Source organism: Centropristis striata, chromosome 4, assembly GCF_030273125.1.
Source record: "Centropristis striata isolate RG_2023a ecotype Rhode Island chromosome 4, C.striata_1.0, whole genome shotgun sequence".
In the NCBI taxonomy this organism is placed as follows: domain Eukaryota; kingdom Metazoa; phylum Chordata; class Actinopteri; order Perciformes; family Serranidae; genus Centropristis; species Centropristis striata.
Window position 1 is genome coordinate 30,242,879 of NC_081520.1, and position 20,461 is coordinate 30,263,339.

At 38.1% G+C, this 20,461-nt stretch overlaps 3 protein-coding genes across 4 annotated transcripts; 2 read left to right on the top strand and 1 right to left on the bottom strand.

The window, feature by feature from the left end:
• Positions 1-1,237: 1,237 nt before the first annotated feature.
• Positions 1,238-11,664, top strand: slc37a4a (solute carrier family 37 member 4a). 2 transcript variants are annotated; one of them, XM_059331295.1, is made up of 10 exons: positions 1,243-1,354; positions 2,174-2,350; positions 2,467-2,827; positions 3,424-3,656; positions 5,049-5,292; positions 6,907-7,065; positions 7,185-7,270; positions 8,227-8,340; positions 8,449-8,587; positions 10,996-11,662. In XM_059331295.1, exons 3-10 carry the CDS (start codon positions 2,680-2,682, stop codon positions 11,160-11,162), a joined length of 1,290 nt encoding a protein of 429 aa, XP_059187278.1. In that variant the 5' UTR covers positions 1,243-1,354; positions 2,174-2,350; positions 2,467-2,679; the 3' UTR covers positions 11,163-11,662. The 2 variants fall into 2 exon arrangements, with proteins under 2 accessions (XP_059187277.1, XP_059187278.1); XM_059331294.1 differs by having other exon boundaries at positions 1,238-1,354; positions 8,227-8,587; positions 10,996-11,664.
• Positions 11,665-11,742: 78 nt separating this feature from the next.
• On the bottom strand, positions 11,743-14,604 carry trappc4 (trafficking protein particle complex subunit 4). The gene is made up of 5 exons (XM_059331296.1): positions 14,412-14,604; positions 13,038-13,212; positions 12,435-12,538; positions 12,156-12,282; positions 11,743-12,020 (listed from the first exon to the last, which is right to left on the bottom strand). The coding sequence occupies exons 1-5, from the start codon at positions 14,584-14,586 to the stop codon at positions 11,942-11,944; spliced, it is 660 nt and encodes a 219-aa protein (XP_059187279.1). The 5' UTR covers positions 14,587-14,604; the 3' UTR covers positions 11,743-11,941.
• Positions 14,605-14,844: 240 nt separating this feature from the next.
• On the top strand, positions 14,845-17,907 carry rps25 (ribosomal protein S25). Its single transcript, XM_059331297.1, has 5 exons — positions 14,845-14,913; positions 15,428-15,517; positions 15,654-15,837; positions 17,654-17,752; positions 17,845-17,907. Exons 1-4 carry the CDS (start codon positions 14,911-14,913, stop codon positions 17,746-17,748), a joined length of 372 nt encoding a protein of 123 aa, XP_059187280.1. The 5' UTR covers positions 14,845-14,910; the 3' UTR covers positions 17,749-17,752; positions 17,845-17,907.
• Positions 17,908-20,461: the final 2,554 nt, after the last annotated feature.

Sequence of the window (20,461 nt, forward strand, 5' to 3'; positions counted from 1 at the left end):
TCACCCTGTTAAAGGTTAAAATAATCGCCTAACTAATTTTTTCAAGTTTTGCAGGAAACACAAAAAACTTCACCGAAAGTGTAACATATGACATTTATTGATCATTTCACTCAAAAGGATGTAACAAAGGATGGCTATTGGCATAGTAATAACACTTTGTGTAAATTCTGTAACTTAAGAGAAATAAAAGACTTTTTTGAACATGCCTTTGTGACTTAAGCAAGATATGGTAACACTTTATTTTAAGGGTGTCTACATAAGAGTCACACAAGCCTGTCAGAAACATGAGATGACAAGTATCATGAGCATTAATGTTACTTCAAAGTGTCATTAATGTTCATGACACATCCCATGTCATGTTTATGACACGCTCATGTCACTCTTATGTAGACACCTTAGACTCTAAGGATATTGTTGACACTAATATTGGTAACACTTTACTCTAACGCTTAGAGTAAAGTGTTACCAATATTAGTGTCAACAACAAAACACTGAAAAAAAACTAAACTGATTACTAAACAATCTCCCTCTAGCTCTTCTTTGCTGGTTTCTTATCTGATGCCTATGAATGTGACAAATTGTCAAAGAATTGATGATCTTAAAGGGGTAAAATCACATGATCTGATCAACTGAGGATGTAGACAATTTCACCATATGTGGCCGGCGTCATGAGGAGATGATTTAGGGAAAAAAAACAAAACAATTTTGACAAAAAATGACTTCGGCGATTAGTTTAACAGTGTGACGAAATTATTCTTAATGTACCACAATTTGAATAATGTTATTTTCAAAGAATAAATACATCTCCGTAGTTAACATTACGCAGATATGGTTGTCGGAAGAAGTCTGTCACCATTTATTATTTATTTATATGTTACTTTGTTTTGTAACTACTAATAAGGTTTGACGATAGTAGGCTATTATCTCGTACCCTGTAGCTTAAAAATGGTTTGTTAGCTTCGCTTAGTGTTTTTACCAACATCTGCATCAAGCTGACACATTTATTTACACATTCACACTTAATAATTGCATGCTTTGCACTCAAGAACTACTTTGCCAGGCGGAAGTTGAACGCTTACACGAACTACAAAGTCACAGCAGAATTTATGTGGGTTCCGCTTTTATGTTACTGATTTATTTCAAATCAAAAACGATGGTCAGTGGTGTTCATACTTCCGTGGCTGGGCGGCGCCAGTTGATCCACATGATGCGGAAACTGGACGCACTCCTCTACTCTCTGCTTTGCAGCTTTGACATGTCGGCGCGGCAATTAAAAATTGATGCAACGTGATTTTGTGAAAAAGCAGCTGTGAGGTTAATCACCTTCCTGCACAGAAAATGAGGACATCCAAAGGTAGTAGTGGTTTGCTTCCACTGAAAAACTGTTTGTGTAGAACTACATGCCTCACATTTACACAGGCAGCTACCTAAAGGGAAGCATGGACGATTATAAATGTAAAGTTTTAGCTTTACTTGGACTTTTGAGATAGATAAGCGTTTTACACAGTGGTGGGATGTAACTAAGTACATTTGCTCAAGTACTGTACTTAAGTGCAATTTTGAGGTACTTTTACTTTACTTAAGTATTTCCACATTTGTAACTTTATACTTCTACTTCACTACATTTTAAGGGCAAATATTGTACTTTTTACTCCACTACATTTAGCTGACAGCTTTAGTTACTTTTCAGGTCGAGATTTAACATAAAAAACATAATCAATGTAAAAATGATTATGCATGTTCATAACTTAAAGCACATAAAAGTATATTAAATAGATAAAATGAGTCCTACCTTGACAGCAGTTAAATGCTGCTCATTTAAATGCATTAATAATAATGATAATAATAATAATTTAATAATATATTTAGAATATATAAAACAATCTGAGTGGGTCCATTCTGCAGAACAACTACTTTAACTTTTGATTCTTGAAGTACATTTTGATGCTGATACTTTTGTACTTTTACTTCAGTAAGTTTTGAATGCAGGACTTTTACTTGTAGTGGAGTCATGTCACAGTGTGGTATTAGTACTTTTACTTAAGTAAAGGATCTGAATACTTCTTCCACCACTGGTTTTACTCATGTTTACTTTCATTTGCCCCACAGTGACTGATCACTCTCTCTCTTAAAACTCTGATCAAATCTTGTACACACTATTTGTGTCTGATAGGTCTTTTGCTGTTGAGGATCACCACAGTTCACACACCCCCTCACTTGGAGAGGAGCCTCCCTCCTGGTCTGCTGTACCCATTGGACTCCACAGTGGATCATTAACCACATCAGTCTGAGGACTCCGTCCATAACATCCTCAAATGGACAAACAGCGACTGATGAAAAGAACACCTAGGTCATTGTTCAAGTAGACTGACCCATTTAATAAACACATGTCTAAAGAAAACAACATATTGTCTACAGCGCTGATGTCACTAACTGATTGATTTCCTTCTCCGTTCTCTCTGGCAGGCCAGCAGCACATACAACCCAGATTAAAGCAGCTCCCGGGCACAGAAGTTGACCATTAACCTCCCAGGCAGCTGATCCTCCACAGTGGATCCTGAAGCAAAGTTCACCGTCAAAGGCAGCACAAGTCTGTCATACAACAGGAGCTTGTCTCCCTCCTCTGGATTTGTCCTCTATTCTTCCACTTTTTGACATTTTTTAGGACTAACTGCAGCCATGGCAACAGCAAGTTATGGATATTACCGAGCCACTATATTTCTGGCCATGTTTGTCGGCTACACGCTGTATTACTTCAACAGAAAGACCTTCTCCTTTGTGATGCCTTCTCTAATGGAAGAGATTAAGCTGGATAAGGATGACCTGGGTATGACACTCTTGATTTTGCACTCACTTTATGCTTGATTGTCAATTTTTTTGCAAGTTCTTCCAAAAGTCATAACTGATTTTCTTTAAATCTTGAAAATTGTAAAGGCTGGAAGAAATATTTACCTCCCTAAATGTCAACATAATAAGCATACGTGTCTAACGTCCATACATGTTGTTACACTGACTCGCTCATTCTCACACACTTTATTTCACTTTATTTTTGCTTGTATCATGCATTATGTATTAGCTCTGTCATTTAAAGATACAGTCATGGAAAAAAAATGATAAGACCTCCCTTGTTTTCTTCAATTTCTTGTTCATTTTAATGTCTGGTACAACTAAAGGTACAATTGTTTGGACAAATATAATAACAAGAGTTTAATTTAAGAGCTGATTTCTAGACATTTTCCATGGTTTTATTTATGATTTAGGTTATTATCCATAAAACCATGGAAAATGCCAAAACTGAAGAAAACAATGGTCTACTGTTATTTTCCATGACTGTATGTCAGTGATATTTTGGAGCACAAAGTGTCACTAGAGGTTTTATCTACTCTGTGTAAACTCTTCTTCTGCTCCCCTCCCTGTGTCCAGGTATGATCACCAGCAGTCAGTCTTTGGCCTACGCTATCAGTAAGTTCATCAGTGGCGTGCTGTCAGACAGGATCAGCGCCCGTTGGCTCTTCTCCATTGGCCTGTGCATGGTGGGAGGCATCAACGTGGTCTTCTCCTGGTCCTCCACTGTCGCTGTCTTCTCTGCCCTGTGGTTCCTCAACGGACTGGGCCAGGGCCTCGGCTGGCCCCCCTGCGGCAGGGTGCTGCGCAAGGTACCTGAGCCATGAGCCGGTATATCACTGCTGCAATATACTGACATCAGATTCAAGATCTCTCCTGTGTTCGAAAGAACAAATAGGCACCATAATAGTTAACTGAACTGGGTTCAGTTTATTATATTTATATTTATATATATATATATATATATATATATATATATATATATATATAAATAAATCAGCCATGTTAAGGGAGCTACTTTGAAAGCTTTGCAAAGCCACCAACTACTTCATAATGGAGTAATTAGTTGAACTACAGCAAAGCTACCCTCGGGAGAATTGTTTATTAATGCCACTGAGAAAAATAAGTTAAAACTACTTTATTAAAAAAAACAAAAAAATAGAAGATCTGAAGATTGAAAATGTACATGTAATAGAAAATTATAACAAAATATAATAAAAAAAGTCCCATGCCAGTAAACAATGCTGCTCAACTGGGTTTATTGCAAAAGTGAAATGAAAACAAAAGTGCTTTTGTATACAATGTTTGACACGCCCGCGACCGGCCCCGGATAAGCGGAAGAAAATGGATGGATGGATGTTTGACACGTGTCTTCTAGTAACTAGAGTCCAGGATTACTTAGATAGACAGGTAACTACTCATGCAACAACTTCAGTGAACATTTGTTAATAAATAGCAATCAGATTCAGAATCAAAACAGTAAAAACTGAAGCCAAATATTTTTCACAGTTGGGCTGATAATCCAGCAGAGTACCAAGGGCTGGACAAACTATTACAATAGTGAAGCGATGTTAGAATTCAAATTAAGGCCGAAAAGTGTTTGTAGTTTCATTATTAACTACACAGAAAAAATCAAGTTGAATCATGATGCTAGTATGAAAGTAGTTTAACTGCCAGCAAGACACAGCAAAATGTAGTGTATAGTGTAGTTATTGTGATTATTTTGTAGGTGATTTTGCAACATATTTACACAGATTTACACAGAGATTTTTGAGAAATAATCATAAGTAAAATGACTCGGTGGACAAATAATAGAAAAAGCTAGAACAACTTTTAAAACCAGGAAAACACAAAGCATGTGATATTGCAATATCCAAAATCTGAGACAATATCAAGTGTCATATCACAATATTGATATTATAACAATATACTGCACAGCTCTTCCTTAGTATTCACCAGACGATGTTTGCAATGCATTAACTCAGAGATGAAACTGGTGTTAATTATGTATGTTCAACATGAGTGAACAGTAACCCTTCCCTTGTTTGAGTTCACTGATTTGTGGCCTGTCACATTATTCAACATGGAAACTGTCAAGTGACTGCTGTCAATTTTTTAATATTGCACCGGTTCATTCATACATCCCTCAAGATAATTATACTTCTGTCAACTCATCATTATTATTTCCTCTCCTCTGCTGTCAGTGGTTCGAGCCCTCTCAGTTCGGGACGTGGTGGGCCATTCTCTCGTGCAGCATGAATCTGGCTGGCAGCTTGGGGCCCATCATCGCCACCGTGCTGACCCAGAGCTACAGCTGGAGGACCATCCTGTCCGTGTCTGGGATGATTTGTGTGGTGGCCTCCTTCTTCTGTCTGCTGTTCATCAAGAATGAGCCCAAGGATGTGGGGCTGCCCAACGTAGAGGCAGCAGCCAAGAAGAGCAAAGGAGGTGAGACGGACTTTACTGATGACTTTTAATAATTCTTCTGTTTAACAAAATGCACAAGTTTCTTTTGGCACTACTTTTCTCTGACTGTGACTAAGTAAGAAGTAGTTTATTTGCTGAAAGAAACGGTTCACCTCAAAAACATATTTTTCCTCTTACCTGTAATACTATTTATCAGCCAGAGAGATCTCTCCCTTCTCTCAAATATAATGGAACTGTTTTTTCTAACTAGCTAATTACAATCATTTTGACAGATAATACAATTATGATATAATTCCGATGCTGAAGGGAATTTCTGCTTAGCTGGTATCGCCTTACTAATTCTCATGTGCATATTAGTCTGGAACATCTCAGTTAATTTGTTATTTCCAAGTGGAGTTATTAAGGTGTGCAGATTGACTATGTAAACATTCCCCCTTAGATTAGAGAAACATGTGACGTAGTGCTGAGTGGCCGTGCAGGTTCCGGTGGAGCTGGGACTGATTTTAAGAAAGAAATACATGGCCTGGTCACAAACAATGCAGCTAAACAGAACACTAAAATGTGTTTCTGAAAACATTTGAGGCAAGAAATAGGCAACGCAGAAACAGAATCTTGATTGACACTGACCGTCATTATATCAAACCCGCCCTTCATTGTGTAAACAGTTGTGATTGGCCCGACGAAGGCCAGGCCTGTCTCAAAGGGAGAGAATCCAGATGCATCTACCAGAGCAAATTAAACGTAAGCTTGGCAGATACGACTGTTTTCCAGGCTACATCTTTGCGTCATCATTCTCCACTAAACAAATGATCATGTTTTTTTTTAAGCAGATATGTACCAATTAAAGATATTTTAGGTCTTTAGAATTCAATTTGTAGTCCTGGGAGTTATGATTAAGAGATAAGATATATATTATCCAGAAGGAAATTCTGGTTCTAGATAGTTGCAAAAACAATTACAAAAACAATCACAATATAGGATAATATAAGAAAACCATGAATGAAATAGGTAAAAATAACAATAATTAATATAAATATAAATATAGCAATATAAAAAAAATATTAAAGTGTCTAAGGAGTAGAGTGCAGATGATACTTTGCCTTAAACAAATAATGTGCCAACTGCTATTTGTATATTGCACTACTAGATATTGGGATTTTGATAAAGTTCTGATTACTTGTTCAGCCGTACTAGGCTCATTGTGCTCAAAGCAACAAAAAATACATGTGGAAATCTTGACGGGAATGTCTCTTTTCAGAAGTCATGACCCAATTACTTAAGATAATCCCCAAACCTTGTTGTGAGCAGTTTCATGTAGCAAATATACTAGAAAGAAAATAGTTCCTACTGCCAACATTTTGATTACAGTTAAGAGAGTAAATAATGTATTTTTGATTTGGGGTGAATGGTCCCTTTTAAACAGCAATACTCGATTAACATATAGGTGTGCATTGTCCAGGTGTGTGTGTGTTTGTGCACATCATGTGCCTCTTGTGTTGTGACTAAAGGTCGGTGATGACCTGGACTCTGTACCCAGTGTGCCCCTCACATGTCTTTCCTGTGAGCAGTGTCTAACACATGCATTAATGTGATCACTACATCTGTATAATAATACTCAATCATCTGCTTGTCCAGGATCGTCCAGTGATGAAAGCAGCCTGTCTGAGTTCCTGCTGTCCCCCTACCTGTGGCTGCTGTCTGTGTCCTACCTGGTGGTGTTCGGGGTGAAGACGGTCTGCACCGATTGGGGACAGCTGTTCCTGATCCAGGACAAGGGCCAGTCCACACTGATGGGTATGGACACGTTGGTAGTAGTAGAGTAGACACCTTGGATCTCTGTTGAGACATATGCTGAGAGTTTAGTTTCATTATCTTATTATTTTTCTGGTGAATCACTGTATTCTTCTTCATAGGTAGCTCATACATGAGTGCCCTGGAGGTTGGAGGCCTGTTGGGCAGCCTGGCAGCAGGTTACTTCTCTGACAAGGCAGTGGCCAAAGTGAGTCTACATATATACATATCTGGATGATTTTAAAGATTTCTTTTTATTGTACAGCTTTGATTATAACTTTTTCCAACAGTATGGCATGATCACCATAATCACCCTGCCTCAGTCTACTTCTGGACATTTATTTCCAAGTATATCGTATCTGCAAATGTGCCTCTACAATCAGCTGTTTGCATCAGAACTAACTTTGACCAATACGGCTGCAACAAATCCCAAAAGACTTTTGTAGGGCAAATAGGCCAGGACAACTTCATGATAACTACCCAGCACAGTGATTACTCCTGGCTTGTCTTCTTATATGTTTTTCTTTTTTGCAAGATGAAAGTTAACAACAACAGCTGTTCTCAGTTACTCCTGAATAGCGATGGGACAATATAGAATTATCATGGATCATGACGAGGTACATTCGTTTGGACAAATATAATGATAACAACAAAAATAGCCGATAAGAGTTTAATTTAAGAGCTGATATCGAGACATTTTCCGTGGTTTTCTTGGTAATAACCAAAATCATTATCAAGAAAACCATGAAAAATGTCTAGATATCAGCAATGAATACACAGGGGTGGTCTAATATTTTTTTTCCATCCACTATATATGAGATCAAAATTGGGATAATGTCATGAGTTGCCTTGGAGTTGACTTGGGTAATGGTGACATGAAATTTTGACATTGTCGTGTAGCTTATCTTGAGCCTACTAATGAAACAATATGGTGAAATATGTGTTACTGATTAGCACAGAGGGGACTGGGTCTGTAAAAGGGTGAGCTGAACACAGGTCACTCAGTACGCAGAAGGTAAAAAGTGTTAGGACCCCCTCTTTGACCATTCCAAGTCTCAGACGTCTCACGGCCCTAAAAATGACAATCTCTGCTTTTTGATCTCCATTTTGTGACTAAATGGAAAAACCAGTACAGCCAACTCCCTTTTTCCTTATTTTGTACAGCAAGGCATGAAAATCTATGGCAACCCTCGCCACTTCATCCTGATCTGCATGATGGTTGGGATGTTTGTGTCCATGTACCTGTTCAGAGTGACGGTGACTCCTGACAGCCCAAAGGTACCTGTTCTAAGATCCAGTCCCATTGGACAAACATATTTCACTGAGAGAACCTCTAATGCAACACACTGCATGTCCTCTTCATGGATGTATCTCATGTACCTTCAGGTGTGGATACTTGGCCTAGGTGCTGCTTTTGGTTTCTCCTCTTATGGACCAATCGCCTTATTTGGAGTTATAGCCAATGAAAGCGCTCCATCCAACTACTGTGGGACGTCTCATGCCATTGTTGCCCTGATGGCCAACAGTAAGTTGATTGTTTCTTATTTCAGAATCGTCACATTGGGCCTCATGCATGAATGTTTTCTTGTTTTTGTTCTTATACACAGCAATATGAGAAAAATAAGAAAATCCTATGTAGGTTTAATGAAGCCCATACAGCAGTCAAGTCTGTTCTTACCAACAACAGAATGTTGATGAATCAGGTTTGTTTAGGCACCTTCATTGAACAAAAACCCTTAAATGCCATTGCAATTTGTATGCCTAGAGTAGGCCCAATTTAGGAGAAATTAGAAAATATATTCCTTTTTTTAAAATTGTACAGTTCAGTAAGTGCCTTTTTTATAGTTCAAGAAGCGATATTTTATTCATAAAAGTGATCTACTTGCATATTAAAAAGGTTAAACTAGTCGCTGAGGGGTTTCAGCACCACATCTGCGGTCAGGTCCCAAGAAACCATCACCCTCATACCTTCAGCTGGTGTCACACCATGGTGCATTGTAATATTGTGCAGGCTGTGGTAATTTTGCACTTTTTCAGGTGTGTATACAAGCTTGCCATCAGCCTTTTAGTATACCCAGATCCAGCAAACATGTAGCCTTCAGGAAAAAAATCCCTGAAGATTATTTTATAAACCCTCAGAGAACTTTAGGGAACGTTCAGGAAAAACTTCAGAGAAAGAACAGTTCCCTGAAGGGTATTTTAAAAAACTCCAGGTAAAATGTTCCCAGAAGGTTCACTTAAGGTTTTTTAAAGAAAAAACATCAGTCAGCTTTAGTTTTTATCAGCTTACAGTGGTCCAAGGCACTCTTAAATGTTGACCTTACCTAAGAACAAATGGGAAGTACAAAAGTATTGATGAAGCCACAAAAAAAAGATCATAAACAAAGATCAAATCTGCACATAAGAATGATTCAGGCATGAGGACTGTTCTGCATCAGCCATGATAAACTGATAAATGCCTTATTAGAAAATACCTTTTTTAAGTATTGAGTGCAGTCTGAATTCAAACGTGGAGAGGCAGCTTTCAGTTTTTATGCTCCACATATCTGGAACAAACTCCAAGAAAACTGCAGATCTGCTGCAACTCTCAACTCTTTTAAATCAAGACTGAAGACTTTTCTGTTTGCCACTGCCTAGCTGCACTGGAACTTTTATCACTGCCTGAACATACTCCAAAACTCATGAAACTTTTAATATCAGTCACACATGGTGAAAAATGTTATAATCTATTGTCATCCTGAATTTCCACCACTAAGTGGCGCTATAATAAAGGAACGTGCGTTTTGGCTAATAACTCCCATATACTTTATCGCACATTCAAATTTATCGCGTTCACTGAGTTGTGCTGAATCTTGTGATATAGACCACGCCCATTTCTGCCTGCCGGTTGTTTTTTTTCGCAAATTCGCGAAATGTTGCAAACCTACTTTTTCGAACTCCTCCTAGGCAATTTCATCGTTTCGCACCAGACTTTGCACACAGCATCTATGGACCCTCATAACAAAAAGTTATTAAAAAAATTTGATAACCCAAACAATACTCTAGTTATTAAATAACTTCCTGCAGATTTCGTTCAAAACAGGAAGTGTTTGATCTCTGCAAAATTTTGGGTGATGACCACTAGGTGGAGCTCTTTAAATTAAAGTATTTTATATCTCCAGATCGGTTGGTCGGATTAACACAAAACTTTGTACAATTATTGTCAATGCCCTCCTGAGGATAACCCTTTAAGGTATTACTGATCCGCCCCTAGGTGGCGCTCTGGAGGCAGTCTAATTTAATATTTGGCACTGTGCCCACACCATAACACTTAAGGCAATGAAATTCATGGGGGTGGTATTGACTGGTCCCTGTAACTCACACACCCTGATAGCAGCATGCCCCAACACGTGTGGACTGCGAGGGCCCGTTCAGTACTGCTTGCAGTCCTAGCTTAATTTTTTTATATTTGAATATGCTTTTACATTTTTTACATTTGTGATTTTCTGACTCCTCTCGTTTAGTGATATGAATAGAGAATTTGATATTTTAAAAAATACATTTAACATTTTTAAAATTTTACATTTGAATTTACTTCTACATTTTTGCCTAAATATTTTATCTGCTTATTTTTAGTCTTCAATTTTTATATTGGAATGTCATTTTATATATGTCTCTTTTAAATGTTTTTAATGTTTTGTGTAAAGCACTTTGAATTGCCCTGTTGCTGAAAGGTGCTATACAAATAAACCTGCCTTGCCCTATGGTAAACACCAATATTAGGCTATCTTGGCTCAGATTTAGAGTGTCTGTGGAGTCAAATAACATATTCATGATCCCATAGACATCAGGAATTATGCTAAACTTTGCAGTTTTGTTAGAGGGGAGGCCCACGGTCTCAGACTTTGAAATCTGCTAATCCTTTGTGTGAACTTGCGCATATTTTCTCCTCAGTCGGTGGCTTCCTGTCTGGTCTCCCGTTTAGCACCATCGCCAAGCACCACGGCTGGGAGATGGCCTTCTGGGTAGCAGAGATCACGTGTGGCGTGACCACGATCGGATTTTTCCTGCTGCGTAACGTCCGCACCAAGATGGGTCACGTGTCCAAGAAGGCCGACTAAAACATCATCACACCTCAACCTCTGCATCCGGAGGACACCTGGAGCCATTGTTGTATTTTCATATTTTTCTTACTTGATTTTTATACCACAGTATTTTCCGTCTAACAGAACAGAAACAAAAACTCAGCTCTGACAAGTTTAGAGCTTTTTCTGTTAAAGCCTGTTTTGAAAGGTGCTTTTTTCGAAATACAGTATTTTTTTGTAAACAGGGCATCTCAACAACTCAACAATGGAATGTAAATGACATAAAGCACATTATGTATGTCATATAATGAAACGGGGCAGAAACACAACTAGAGAAAGGTGACAAGAGCACAAAATTGGTTTAGAAACTGGTCTACTTTACAATATCTGTGTTTGAAAAACAACAACTTTGTAATACTGAATCATGAATGAAATCAATTCACATTTTTTGTAGGAAGCAAAATGTGTGGTCTTACATATGAGAAGAGTCAAAGGCTTGAATAAATTATACTTTGTTGTTAAGTTTTTTTCATTCACTTTTAAGTTTATGCTGAGTCGACTACAGTTAGATTAATCTGTAATTCAATATAGATGCACCCAAAAACAAATATGAAGCTTTAAGAGACAGTGTGTTATTTATTTTTTGAGTATTTACAAAACAAAACATATTTACAATGTGTTAACTGCCGGTCCGATACCAACATGGAAAAGAAACAGAAATCCACTTGTTTTTTGTCCTTTACAGTTGAACTATAACCACCTTAACAGTCGTTCTGGTTAGAAAACACGTCGTATTTTATCTCGTCTTCTGTGGCTCAAGATCCAGCTCCAAAGTTACCAGCTTTCTCTGCAATTTCCAGTGCACTTTTCAGATTCTGATCAAAGAGTTCACACCTGAAAATCAAACATTTACAGTGACATCAGAGGACCGAAGCAACTGGACGTGCAAGTGTTTGAGAGTGGACACTTGATATGTAATCTAAAAAGATTTCTTTTTTTAAAGATTAGGAGACTGATGCTCTCTATTACCTGATTGGCATTTCCAGAGAATAGAATGGGTTCTTGAGGGCAAAATCTGAATAGATCTCATAAATCTTCCTCAATAATGCATCAATACCAGACTGTCGAGGGTCCGCCAGCACGATGAACTTTATCCCTGAAAGAAATGGAATGAGAAAAACATCAGTTTAAAATAACTACTGTCAAACACAAAATGTAAATGTGTCACGCCGAGGGGTCGTTTTATAACTGTCTCACTGTCTGTGCTTTTTTTTTTTTGTAATGACTCATGACTGACTCACTACTGACCTGTGAGAGTCTGGAAGCAGTGGAGTTTGAAGACGTCCGTTTCAAGCATCTCAATCCCTGAACTGCCAACTTCAGGAGACAGCTGTGAACCTATAGCAAACAACCTGGTGGAGGAAAACACACAAAGATACGCAACTTAATGCTTGAGATAGGGATAATGATCAGCACAGTCATCAACTTTAACAAACAGACCAAAAATAGCCTATCATGATATATATGAGGCGAATTTATAAGGCTTGCAGTTTTAAACATGGACACAGGTGCATATGAAGTGGTTTGGTAGACAGATGCAGTAGCATGTAATTAATTGAGTGAAGCCATTTCCCCATGTGGACACACAGAGGACAGTGAATACAATATTTACTCTGATCACTGACAAATTCCACATAAAAAATGCTTTACTTTTTCACAAGCCTAAAAATGTGTGTGAATGTCTCCTGTTATGAATAAATGTGTAGTTACAGTCTCTCGTTACAGTATAAATAGAGAAATTGTCTATTGGAAGCCTGAGTCTGGTTATCAGTGTAGAAAACAGGATCTTTGTGTCCCGAGTTAGAAACACATCAGACCCAGAGCTCTCCATCAACCATAGATGTGACTTACGAGTGGAACATGGATGCCAGCATCAGTTTCTCATTGGAGCTCAGGCGTGCCCGTCCAAAGCGAATAGACACTGGATAATTTGATGGATCCTTTAAATATTCGAGGATGTCCTTTCCGTCTGCTGTGTTCTTGCCAAGCACATCAGCTCCATTGATGGACAGCACCGCATGGCCCACTGGAGAATGAAAACACAGTTTCAACCCTCTGAACCCCAAATGTTTTAGGCTCTTTTTATATTTTACTCACTGTGGCCTTGTATTTCACTGCAATATATAAGCTATGCACTTCTAGGAAATCAGCATAAGTATGGCTAATGCAGTGGTGGAAAAAGTATTCAGATCTCTTACTTAAGTAAAAGTACTAATACCACACTGTGAAATTACTCCACTACAGTAAAAGACCTGCATCCAAAACTTACTGAAGTAAAAGTACAAAAGTATCAGGATCAAAATGTACTTAAAGTACCAAAAGTAAAAGTAATCATTATGCAGAATTTTCTCAAGGTAGGGCTCATTTAACTACATAATATACAGTTATGAGGTTCAATTTTAGGAAAACTAGATGTTGACTAGACTTGATCACGTTTTTATGTGAAATCTCGACCTGTAAAGTAACTAAAGCTGTCAGCTAAATGTAGTGGAGTAAAAAGTAAAATATTTGCCTCAAAATGTAGTGGAGTAAAAGTATAAAGTTACATAAAATGGAAAATACTCAAGAAAGGCAACAGTGTCTTTTGTGCTGTATAACCATAGACTGTATAAGAGTATAATGCCATTATGGTTATAGTCATGCAGCCTGATGGTTAAATACTGCATCTGTAATGTTACAATAAGGCCACTTTCAATGCAAAATTATCATTATAAAAGTATTCCATTCAAAACTATCCAAATAAGTCTAAATGAACGCTTGGTAAATACGATGGTCCATTTAACCTTCTGGAGTCACAAAAAGAAACAAAATAACTAAAAAATACACAAAATCACTAAAAAATACACAAAATGACCAAAATTGTTACGCTAAACATACAAGACACAAATAAAATACAGTCACATTAGAAAAAAAACAGAGTTGGATGACAGGATCACACACAATCACAAGATCACATTAATTATTTGTTTTTTCTTTGTTTCTTTTTGGTTCAAAATGCTGATCCGGTAAGTCAGAATAAAAAATCAATTATTATTATAGATATATAGATTAGGTTGTGCTGAAAAAAAATATACCAACATGGCATTTAAACATTTTTAGGTGGTGTATACAGGAAAGATGAAAAGGATTAATAAATGGGCAAAATAGCCCAAGACTCCATAAGAGTTAATAGTAGCAAGCTAGCTGTTAGCTAGTAATATGAGCTGACGACATGCTAAACGTTACCTCTGATTCCGTCCCGCTGTCCAAAAGATACAACCACCTTTTCATCGTGATGTTTGAGCACTAAATCTAAGGGATAGCTGAATGTCTTCTCGGCCTCTGCTCTCGGAACATAGTTGTCATATTGGTAGATTAAACCTCCAGCCTTGTTCACCACATACACACTGAAGATCACCATCTTTACACCGTCCAGCCCAGCTGACTGACAGCGGTGTCACATGGTGTCACGTGACGAAAAACTGACAAAATACGGTAAACACAAAACAAACAGCTGATATATAGCTGGTTTGGGCGTTGGGTGATTTTTTAAAATCGTCGTATCTCTCTCAAACATGTCGGTAAAACTGTTTTCCAGCAATTTAATTAGATGGTAACAATTAAAACGATAAAACGCAGAACTCAATTTCCCATAATTCCCTCTCCCATTTCCGTATCTACGGGTTGTCTAAGGGGCTCTAGCACGGGTGAACTTCCTTTCGCTCCGACATCTTGACGAGGAAACATGGTGAGGACCATTATTACACGTTTTATCGAAAGTAATTGCAAAAAAAACACCATGTCTCCGTAACTTGTGTCGATTTGTAATTATTCGGATTATCTGGCGACAGCAATGTGGTTTTCTTAACAACGACAGCAGTGTGTGGAGGAACATTAAGTTGTTAAATTTGAGTCATTTAGCGACAGGCTAGTCACCGTTAGCTAGCCAGCTAGCTAGCAAACCCCACCATGCTTTCCTGCTTCACTGTTTACAGAAAACGAGCCGATTAAAGTTGTCACTGATAATTCCACATAAATGCACACATGATAACATTACCTAACGTATTATAACGCATCCTTGTTGTAAGAATAGCTGATGTTAATCGTGAGGCTTGTAAAGCTTCAGGACGCCGACTAGGCCGCCCCATGCCGACCTGCCTGAGTTAACCTCAGGCTGCTGGATCTGTCCATCAGCCGGGTGTTTTCTCTTTTAGCTATAGTCTGACAATGTGAAGGGTTATAACTTTGTCATCTTTTTTTAGCCTCCCAAGCAAGACAAGAAGAAGGACTCTGGGAAGTCCAAGAAGGACAAGGACCCAGTCAACAAGTCCGGAGGCAAAGCCAAGAAGAAGGTATACAGCGGCTGTTATTAATCCCGACGTGGTCCTTTATATGTGATGTCGTTGCTGTTTTTTTGTTTTTGTTTTTTGGATCAGGTCTACTATAAAGCTTTACTCATTGTGTTAATGTTTGTGTGGTTCTGAGCAGAAGTGGTCCAAGGGAAAAGTGAGGGATAAGCTCAACAACCTGGTCCTCTTCGACAAGGCAACCTACGATAAGTTGTACAAAGAAGTTCCCAACTACAAACTCATCACCCCCGCGGTTGTTTCTGAGAGGCTGAAGATCCGTGGCTCCCTGGCCAGGAACGCCCTCCAGGAGCTCCTTGCCAAAGGTGAATTTATCTGCCCATATTCCTGCACAGTGCCCACTGGATCAGACAATTTGAGTGTCGATTGAAGTCTTGATAGGCTGGTTTAATGGGGCTTGCCTTGGGGAGGAAAAATGAGCCCCTTTCACAAATTATCTCTGAATTTTTCAGGAATGTTTCCTGCACAGGTTGATGTATGAATGGGATCAGGGATTGCTATTCAGGAAAATCTACCACCAATTTGCAACCTCAATACCTAGTAATATTGCAGAGAAAATGCTGCAACAGCTGTTTTGTGAATGAAAATATTATCATTGCAGGGACAAGCATGCAAAGGATTAGTCTGTCTGACAAAAGTAGCTTCCACATGAACAAGTAACCGATCGCAAGACTCCACTAATGCTTTTTTTATTTTATTTTTTTAATTTGTGCTTGTGTAGATGCTTCTGATTCAAGTATCTATTAAAAGTACTTCTGTCAGGAAGTTGTTGAATATTAAATTAACAACATTGGCACTGGACAAAAACAACTCGTCTGTCATGTGCCTGAAAAAGTTGCCTCGTCCCAAGTGTTATAGCGTTCAACATTATTACATAGCCATCTGCTGGACCGTCCATCTGAATAGCAGCAACACAGCAATGTTCTGAATGTAGTGCATGTGTCAAAAGTTAAAATCACTAGTGCTGTTTTAACTCTAGTAAGTTACCTGGTACCATCTGTAAAAGAGGCTTTACTAATTGTGTGATTAGGTCATGTCAGTTAATTTTCACCTTTTTTTTCAAGAATTAAAAGGAATTTAATGTCCAGATGACATGGCAGGATGAAGTATACAGATATATTGCACATGATAATGAACGTAATAGTGTGTGGTGTTAAATTGTATTGTACATGTTAATATTAGTCAGTTTTTCTGACATATTGACTTTCTTCTCTACATAAAGGGGAGGAGTTATACAGTATTTTAAAGTGTAATAGAAGTGAAGTCAGAGCTAGCTTAGTGTTCACTTTAACCTTTTGAGTAATTAATCTGCCAGAACTCATATCCTCATCAGAGGCAACAATAACATGTTTGTCATCTACCATATTGTGATGCAACATTAGGCTCATCCCAACAATATGCCCCAAAGTCATTGGCACTGCTTGTTTTACTGTCGAACATTTATAAATGCTCATGCGCTCCGTTTTCATGCCAAGTGTTATGTGCCAGTTCCATCAGTTGTTCCCCAATGACAGTGATTTTCATGGTTGATATGTAGTGACTGTTGTTGCTAACATCAAATCTTCTCCGCATCATTGTTTTTGTCATTTCTTTTGAACTCCTTTACCCTCTTTAAAATATTCAAAGTACAAACTGCTAGATAAAAGCAAGATGTACCACAGTGAATGCTGTTTCAAAGCATTTTTCTGTGGTACATTCTTGTATCCCATCAGATGTCAGGCAGTTTAGATATCAAATGGTGAACTTGGTTCAGTGTCTGTAAATAAAAATCCCGCCACCTGTAACAAATCATCAAAGTTTCATTGCAAAATGCATTATGTACGAACTTTGAATGAATCTGCTTACCTATTCCATTTTAGTGGAGTTTGCACAAAACCACACATTTAGATGTTCTATTACCATTCAGAGATAAATAGCCCTTTTCTATTTAAGGCAAATGGCACAGAAGATGGATGTGAAACTATGTGTAACTGAGGCTTTTAGACACTTAAACTGACATTTGAAATTATCTGTCACCCACATTCACTCTGAGTTGCAGGGTAACTAAAATATGTGAACATGAAATCGTTAATGTGGATAAAAATGAATGTGCTGACAGTGTGGTCCTATTTTGTCTTCCAGGCATGATCAAACTGGTGTCCAAACACAGAGCGCAGCTGATCTACACACGTAACACCAAGGGTGGAGATGAGGAGGCAGCAGCAGAGAAGGCATAATCAGGTACGACAAACTGGACATTGTGGGGTGTTTTGTTTTGGGTTTTTTTTTTAAGTAGCATCCACTGACCTTTTCCACTTTTTCTTGTCTTGCAGGTTCTCCTGTGTTTCCTCTGAGCTGTTTGTAATAAAAGGTGAATAAAAAGTGTAAAGACAAAATCACTGCTGTAATTGTTTTTACTGTTAATCATGTCCATAACTGGATTACCTGCCAGTTTGGTATTTTCAGGGTATCCGCAGGGTCTTAAATTCTGGATGTGAAATAGGTCTTAAATTGTATTCATTATGGTCTTAAATTTTACTTGTTGAACCTGCAGAGACACTGTATTTTATACAACCAGGTGTGTAGCAGCCAGAAAAAAATACCCAACAAATTTACCAAACATTTGAAAAGGTTAAGAAAATAATAGGGAAAACCTCAAACAGACTAAAGGCTATGAGTAGCTAAGAGGGCTTTTTTTTTTATAAAGTCAGGACAACACATGCACTGCAGAGATGGCACAGGTTTGTGGTTCATGGTGTTCTCAGTCAGATCTGATCTTTCTGTGTAAAGTTATGTGCATACTTAACATATTCACATGGATATCTTGTGGCTACTCTGAGCTTTGTGTCTGGTATAAAAGAATACTGCAGGCCTAAACTTTTGACCAAGGTACTTGTTTAAGAAGTGGAGGTCTACCTTGTGCTTTGAAAAAGTTGTAATGAGTTGATTGTACAAACCAGTGTCCAAAATGTTGTCAAAATATGCCAATAATCATGATTGGAGACACTACTTGGGTCTGATGGTGGTTATAACACAAAGCAGGGGCTCCTTGTATGTGCATGGGCAAAAATGGTCCAGAAGGAGTGGATCGTTGTAAAGATGAGGCATATTGCTTCGTTAATGCACTAAAGTTAAAAGGGCCTTATGATGGCAAGATATGCCTTATCCTCTAGCTATGATACATCTTTGTATTTCAACAAAGCAGTGTGGCTCTGTGGGTGGAAAACCTCCCCATGTGGACACTAAAAGTTAAATATTTTTGAAAATGCATATGCCTTTTACATTGTGTTGGTTCCTTCAAAGCTTTACATTTTTCTCAACGGCACACGGGATGATTGTTGTACTGACTCAGCCTGTGCTGCTGGATGGGTTCACACCTCCATTGAGTGTGTGTGTTGCATTCAGTTTCTATTGGCATCATCAGTAATGAAAGCCCTCCGTTTCTACAGCGTGTACCTAGTGTTGTCGTCCAATAAATTCAAAGAGACGTCTTGACTTAACTGATCTTGTTTTCAGCGTGAGATGGGTAATTTCTAACTCGGTGCGAGGGATTTATCATTAATGTCTCCCATTTGTCTGCTAAAAGCCACAGGCAGTGAAGGGTTATGAGATATTGATAAGAAATGGCATGAAATGAAGCAATCCCCACTGTCAGATGTTTGCTCAGGGCATGAAAGACACAGGAGTCTTGTGATGGATGCTGTCAGACGTCCCTTTGTCACTGCTCAGCAGTACCTCGAGCAGCTACAGCAAAACAACTGCAGGATGCACACCACAGACAGATGCACCACCCATCAGCTCCTCCAACATCTATCTGCCTGTGAGAATAAAGATATAACTGCAAGTTTTTCAAAGACACTGACATCTCACGATATAAACCTGCTTTTTTAAATAGTGTGTGCATAATGAATGCTCATAAAACCAGCCTTAAGTGACTTTCCTGTCATTTTGGGATGTGCAATCAGTGTAATCATATCTGACATAATTCCCCTGCTGCAGCACTGAAAATTGAGTGCCTGCTCAAAATTGCTATATTTATTAATTGCTTACCCACACTCTTGTTTTTATTAAGTGTGACTGACTAGTCCTCTGCTCAGGTTAAAGGTGGGTGGAGCGATGTGAAGGTATGGTCAGGTATCCTTCAGTTCAATTAACCCTGGAAGAAGGTTTTGTTTCTTTATATAATTTGAAATTCAAATTTCATTTTTTGTAATTGGTCATACACTGTGTACAAATTTACTAACCTTTCAGGCCCTTAAGGCTGAAAATGTCCACCTCCAAAAAATGCTATAAAAACTTAAAATACTTAAGAATATTTTTTTCTACTTTTTTCTGCATAAAATGCCCGTTGATTACATGGTGTCACTGTTTTTCAAAGAAAAAAACCCTTTTAAAACTAATTTTAAATCTGACACTACACAACAGCTAAAAATGCATCAAAATCATTTTTTCTTAATCTGACATATCCAAGGCTGTGATAAAAAGTAATGCCCCAGCCAAAAAATATTTATTATATGGAAAGTAACTACATTTTTGTGGGTGTTTTTTCTCTCCATAAAAACCATCAGTGACATTGTGCAATCAAACTGGCCTTTAAAGGGTTAAAATGCCAAAAATGTTTAAACTTGATGTAGTTTTGAGCAGGGTGGAAGTTGTTTAAGAGGTTTATGCAGAAAAAAAGATTAATCTGTAAAGTTTTTATCACGCTTTTTTGGAAGTGGACATTTTCAGTCTTAAGGGCCTGAAAGGGGAGCAAATTAAAGTGATAAGAGGGTTAAAATGGTCTACACAGTTTGGAGCTTTGCAGTTTGTAGTTTGATAGTGTGATATGGTTTAAAGCAGGGTGATGATATTGGCAGAATGATAACTTTTTTCAATATGCTATAATGAAACAGAATCACCTTTATTGGCCAAGCATGTGTAAACATACAAGGAATTTGAAATGTTGCA